At 40.4% G+C, this 6,921-nt stretch overlaps 1 protein-coding gene across 5 annotated transcripts in view; it reads left to right on the forward strand.

Annotated features, from left to right (window-relative positions):
* Positions 1-4,021, forward strand: part of CCSER2 (coiled-coil serine rich protein 2) — a 52,923-nt gene extending 48,902 nt beyond the window's left edge. For 3 of the 5 annotated variants that reach the window (XM_083866944.1, XM_083866946.1, XM_083866945.1), the window contains exon 11: positions 1,392-4,021. In XM_083866944.1, the coding sequence (XP_083723070.1) occupies positions 1,392-2,216 (825 nt within the window). In that variant the 3' untranslated portion in view covers positions 2,217-4,021. The remainder of the gene's footprint in view (positions 1-1,391) is intronic. The other 2 variants (XM_083866948.1, XM_083866947.1) reach the window with 2 other exon arrangements.
* Positions 4,022-6,921: the final 2,900 nt, after the last annotated feature.

Genomic DNA, 6,921 nt, shown 5'->3' on the forward strand with positions numbered 1-6,921 from the left:
AAAAAAACAGACTGAGAAACCTTGATTTTCCTCTCATTAACCATTAATTTTTTTTCTTGATGAGGAATTTTGAGGATTCAGTTTTCAGTAGTAATCCTGCCAAGGAGAAGATGAAAAGCCTAAAGAGTCTTGAGATGGGCTGTGGCCCTAAAAGTGTAACAGGAATCTGGCATGCACAGCTATCATTGCATTCTTCCTGCTGATCAAAGAGGAGGTAAAAAGACCAGACAAATAATGGATTTTTTCTTTAGAACTTGTGAATAATTCAGGAGAGTGATTAAAATGACACTTTTAGTCAAATCTCCCAAACACAAACCTTGCTTCTTTTTTATTTACTCTATTTCATTAGTAAACAGAATAACAGCCTGTTTACTGTGTACATGCAACCTGTCAGCTGGTAAAGAATCCCAGTAGCTGAGTGATGACTGATTGGTAGGAGTTCAGTTCCCCTCCTTTGTAAAGAAAATGGGAAAAATAACCCAAACCTGCTAAAACTGTAGTTTAGGTTTTTGTAGGTTTTGGGGGTTGCCACGAATTGCAGAATTTTTAGTAAAGCTTCCAAGATCTGTATCCAAGTTGCAGGTCTAGGGTGCATTGTGAAGCTAGTGCACCATTAATCTTTTAAGTCTCTTTACAGGGCAGAGCAAAGAGAATAGAAACTACCCAGAAGAGGTACTGGCAGTTCTCTTGTCTGATGCATGCCTGATTAGATTGTATCTTCTGATAAAATGTAAAATCTTCTCCAGTTCTCTTTATCCCATGGTTATCAGTGTGGTAGAGTGCGGTCTCTAGTTCCACATGAACTCTGTTTCTTTATCAGTGATTTATAATCACTTCAAGATAAAACAGTTACCTCAGCTTAGTCAGTGGCCTGATGAGCACATAGTTCCAGCAGATTTTCTGGCCGCAGTGAGGCAGGGAAAGGGCCTGTAAGTTCATGTGGTCCATCCAGCTCCTCTCCTGCCTGTGCAGTGAGAGGGTTGGAGGGTTGGGGTAGTTGAGGTCAGCGTGCAGTGAGCAGGAGTTAAAGCTGGACACAGCTGCTGCTCCATTGGAACTGATCTGCACCGGCGTTAATTCCTGCGCTGTCCTGCAGATTTGGGTGAAACCATCAGCCATGCCTTCTCCATGTTTCCTTTTAAAGCCAATCTGTTTCTTTTTTTGTCTTTACCTTGTTGTTTATTTCAGTGCTGGTATATTTTTTTCCACTCCGGTTACAAGTTCCATTTGTGCGCATCCCATGACCCATCCTGTTTTGCCAAAGTCGAAGTTTTGGTTTAAAAACCCAGATATACAGCCCTTTTCAAGCATCCAGTCAGCTCACGTTGGATTCTGAGTGTATCTGGGGTCTTCTCTGCCTAATATATTCTTTATTATGTTCTCTTTAACAGCCTCAAGTACTACAGCCTTCCAGCAGCCTTCCCAATTCCACAGACCTCGCCCAGGGAAAACTAACAAAAACTCCACATATCGAGGCCCACAGTGAATATCCTAAACCAGATCTGCATGACAATGGAAATCATCAGAATCCAAATGCTGCAAATGTCTCTCTCCCAAACAGCCTGAATGATGTAAACTCTGTAACGAGCGTACAGTTAAACACAAAAGATGAAAACCCATCATATCTGGACAATTTGAAAAACAAAAACACTGAGGACCCTGGCGAGGTGGCTGGTAAAAAGAAAGGTACTCTGCCACCTCGTTCCCATTTCCAGAGCTCTGCACGAGCTGAAGCTCCAGAGGTGCAGACTGGATTACCTGTGAAAGGTCAGCCCTCGTTCACACACCAGGCTTCTCAGCCAAAGACTTCGAGAATCGCGAAACCCCCAACTGCTTTAGTGCCTCCTACCGTGGCCGTTCCCGTGCGATCTGCAGATCACTCTGCTGCTTCCAAGGAATGTGAGCTTCTACCACTGAGCAGTTCGGCTCAGCCTCAGCCAACATCTGGGCAGGATAGCCTGAAGGGTAAACAGAGTCAGAAAGTGTCTAAACTTCGCCCGCCAACCACGTCCTTTGTTAAATCCAAGCCAGTGAGCAGTCAGAAATCCACACCAGTACCTCCAGAGCCTCAGAACGCCTCCCTCAAGTCTAACATCCCCAGGCCACCAGTGCAGAGGAAGGAGAACACCCTGCAGACACACCCTGCAGGCTCGCATTCTGGGGACAGCGCGCTCTCCGCTCGGCATTCCCGCCTCCCGAAACCAAAGACACACTGAGGCTGTTCCCACACCCACCTCACCATCACCCACCTCCCGTGCTGTGCCTGCCCTGGAGCCTGCTGTACCTGCAGCCTGCAGACCCCGAGCCACTGTTCCACACTGCTTCTTCCTTAGGGTTTGCCTTGTCCGCCCTGCCGTGTTCTGAGGCTGATGTTACCAGCTGTGCAGTTCCTCCTCAGAGTGCTTTATTTCATTGTCGGTCTGTAATAAAGGTGGTATTGCAACCTTAGTAATTAAGCAAATACTGAAGTCTGTGGTGACCACAAATGCCAGAATGCTGCACTATTTATTTCAGGATGGCAGAAATTATTTCTTACCTCTGTTTGAGTTACTAGACAATGAAATTGCTGTTCTGTCTGACTTCTTGGTTCTGAGTACTCGATAGGTCAGAGTGGTAGAAAATTAGACTGACTAGCAGGTGTTTTATTGGCCATAATTCTGACTCTGTATTCCAGAGGCCTATGCAAAAATCCTTGTATTTATCATTCTCTCAAGACTGACATATTTAATGTTATTTAATCCGATGGGTTGGGTGGGTTGTGTTGTTTTGTTTTGCTGTAATTTGAAGTTGCTCTGTTCTTTATTTATCCCGTTTTCACTGTTCACAGACAACGTTAGGCAGATTTCACAGGGTGAAACGAATCTTCTCGCTTAAACATCCTCATTTGTTCAATGATTGTGGTATGTTTCTATTGTGTTGAATAGACACATTACCGGGTAGATTCTTGAAATGCAGTGCTAAGGATGTTTGTCCAAACCTTCCAATGCAGGCTCTTAGGAATTGGTAAGTAGGGAGCCTCTGGGAATAAGGGGTCCAGAACACCTATGTTGAGGTTGCACAACAGGCATTTTTAATTAATATTTTAAACTTTTATTGTTCTGCTTGTATTTATTGATTTCTGTTTAATATTGAAAGGCTCTGAAGTACCTGACTTGAAATTTTGCACAAACTTTGCCATATGTGTAAAAATTTGAAACTATGTTACAGAATAAAACTTATATTAAAAATGCAACTATTTTTTAAAAAGGAAAAAAAAAATTAACCCCACTTATTTGCTTTGAGTAATCCTAGTATGTCCTAATCCAGAGCTGGTACTCTTAAGAGTTTTTCAAAGATTTGGGGTTTTGTTGTTGTTGGTGGTGTTTTTTTTTTTTTTTTTTTTTTTTTTTTTTTTTTTTTTTTTTTATAATTTCTGAAGAAGTGCATGATAACTGGTAAGGAGCTTTTTGGGGAAATTAAGCATAAAAACCCCCTACATTTCTCTAGAAGAAGTATTTTTTCTGAAAGTAGTCTTGGTGCACTCTGGGACCATGACACAAATGATGCAAAGTTACGTGTGTGCATACCCAGTGAAGAAGCTTCAGAAATCTGACATTATGTCCCATCTCCAGTTCTTCCCGTCTTTCCTGTGACTCTTTGGCTCTTAATAATTGAGTTCTTTTTTTTTTTTTCTCCTGTTCTCGAGTTGGTTTTTAAATCAGCAGCAGAAGGCTGTTGCAACAACTTGGCTCAGAATCTGTTCCTGAAGAGCACATAATCTCAGTAAAATGCAACAGTGTTAGTTTGTTCTTGGCTCTGGCTGTAGGACATTGACATTTTACAGTATTTTCTTTGAGAGAATTAAAGTGAGTATGTGTAGACATTTCATAAATGAATTCAGTATTCAGCTTCTATAGTCTAAGCCCTTTAACTGGGGGTATCCTGAAGGATACCTGAGTTGGGTGAAGGAAAAAAGAGTTGTCTCACCTGAGTTTTCAGTACATAGTTGATATTCAGGAATTATTTTGGATTTCTCACACTTTAATTTCAGTCTGAAATCAGGGACCTGCAGGACTCTGAACTGAGGCGATGACAATGTAAGCAAGACATAACAAGACAAATAATGTTAATTGTTGGTGTAGGATCAGAAACCACAACTGGAGATCGCAGTAAAAATTATGCTCTGGTAATAATTTATTTCCATGAAAAGCATTGAATTAGTGGTATTTATTTAGTTGTATGTATTTACTTAAATAAAAATAAATTCACTTTTTATATTCCCCAAAACTAGCTCCTGGCAGCTAACTGTGTTTCTCAGGAGTTTAAAGACTGCTGAGGGAATGATCAGGTTCCTCCTTCATTTTCCGGTCCATATAGATTTCTATGGAAGGTGTGTTTTTTAAGTTTACTTCCTTTGAAGAGAAGCTGATTTTATTGTTAGTTGTATATGATTTTGTGTAAAAATGCAATTTTCACCTAATGTTATTGGCAGAAATTCATCATCTTCCGCTTCTTATTCTGGAGGTATCGCCAGCCTGATTTAGTGATGTTTCAATTTTTATGTTTACATTTAAAAGTATAGATATCTACACCTTTATTCGTATCTGCACCTTTACTGAAAGTTAAGGAGATGATCAAAGCAAATAAACCCAAGAATATCGAGACTTTCAAGGATTTTATTAAAAAGACAGTTCATAATTTTTCTTCCCAGAAGAGAACGTTATATTTATATGGGCATGTATATATATGTATTAAAGGAACTTAAATAGATGATAGTCCATTTTTATAGCATTTCCCCGTTTTGTTCTGACAGATTAGTGAGACAGTGAGCTGGAGCCAGCAGGATTTGGTCGTGGATGGGACAGATGCTAGCCTGGCTTGTGTCTGTGTTCAGCTGCTAACCTCGCATCCCTCTAAGACAGCTGCCTGCTGGGGCTCTTCAGACTTTACCAGGGAAGGCTCTCTTGCACGTATAGTAAGTCCAGAGTATGGCAAAGCCTGCCAGGAGATGGGCAGCTGGGACAGGAGTGGTGAAGTGAGGTTTGAAACTTCACCTCGGGGAAGGATGGGGTTTGGGGAGTGATGGATGAGAGGGCACTGAGAGTGCTGGTCAAACGGGATTAGGGGAGTGTTTTCAGGTGTCATATCTACCTTATGGAAGGTGCAGATACATCGTCAGTACTGGTGCAGATTATCCAAAATGTGTACGTTTAAGTATTTGATATCTTCAGGGGTCTTTTTTTAGGTTTATAAAAACTGATTTATTGCCATTTTTTTTGTTATTTTCTCGTTCTTTTGTGCAATATTCACAGAAGTATTAAACTGCTGTTCAGTACGTGCGTACAGAGGCAATTACGCATTTTAACAAGTGAATAAACACAAAAGAAAAGAACAGAATTGCACTTTAAATGAGCTTTATTGCTTGGAGTTGTGCCTAAAATAATCTAGATGCCTCCTGCTGTGCGTGGCTTTTGTTTGAAACAAATTTCCCCGGTAGTGTTGCTGTTTCCAAGGTATTCTCACATCACTTTCACAGGATCGATAAGCACTCTAGCATGTTGAAAAGTATTCATATAGTGTACTGAGTTTTTGTTGTGCAATGACTTTAATTTAACTGTGGAATTCTAACACTGATGGTAACAGCCAGATCATTATTACCTTCCCCTTCCCTGAAGCTAGCACTTCCTACTGCCAATCAAAGCCAATGGTGAAATTTCCCTAGGACTAGCATAGCTCTTAAAGAATAATAGTCCCAGAACAGGGTTTTGAGAAAAGAAGTGCAATATTATCTCCCCAACTTCCTTGAAATAATTACGAAGGCTCTGAAAATCCAAAACGACACAATTTTGGTACAGTTCTGGGAAAAAAAAAAATAAAAAAAGCGGTTCCTCAACTTTCCATTTCGTAGCAGTGAGAGTAGGCATAGCAACTAGACTGCACCATAGGTCAGTACAGCTCATTTCATCCTTGATCTCAGTGCTGATTTGTCGTACCGATGCCTGAAAACCGAATACCATGTGCGTGATTTCCTTTCTTTGCATGTCACAGCCATATGCACATTCTAAAGTCTCATACTGGGGTAGGTTGCATGTTGGGGCGGAGGGAAGTATTTCTGGTTTTTGCACAGCACATAATCCTCTTAATATGGACATTTTCTTGCCATACAAATGAAAATCAGTTGTTGAATTGGGCTTCCGTAGCTGTTCCTTATCTCGTTACAGAGGCTTTTCCTGAGCAGAGTGGGTTTAATGTGACCCTGGTGGTAGGGCTCAGTGCAGTTATCCTACAGCTGTGCTATCAAGGAAATTCAGTCACTGCTATGGTAAAGCTGCTCACTGCCTACTTAATTGTGAAAGCACCACCATAAAACCAACATAACTCCCGTGTAGCAAAATCTTCAATTCAGTACTAGCTAAAACAAGAGGTACCCTTACTATCTGCTTTGTTGTTTTTGGTTTTTTAACCCAGGCCAGAGTAAATACTGTATATTGGAATTTGCTTGTAAAGTTGATTAAAAAAAACCTGTATGTAAAAATTCTTTCCTCAATGTTGCTCTAGTGGATAAAAATAAAAGTCATAATTCTAATAAGTATCTCTTTCTCTTGACTGCTCACTTCTGTGTTTCAAGTCATTGTGCAAAATGTAGACAGAACTGTAGACAGAAAATCTAGAAGGACAGGGAGATTAGGCTTACTCTTACAGTGGAATTGTCTTTCTCAACAGAAATGGCAGACTTTTAGCATGAGACTGTTATTAAAGGAAAAAAGACACAGAAAAGCTCAACATCTTAATGTATTGATTGCAGATGAACATGGACTGACATGGCTAAAGGTATGTTATGGCAACTGTAGTGCAGTTAGAAGAGTATTTATTAGTTGTCTTATGTATTTAATGAGTTAAAATCATTGTAAGATACTTTGAGGGAGTTATATCCCCACAGAA

Source organism: Zosterops lateralis (assembly GCF_965231275.1).
Source record: "Zosterops lateralis genome assembly, chromosome: 8".
Taxonomy (NCBI): Eukaryota; Metazoa; Chordata; class Aves; order Passeriformes; family Zosteropidae; genus Zosterops; species Zosterops lateralis.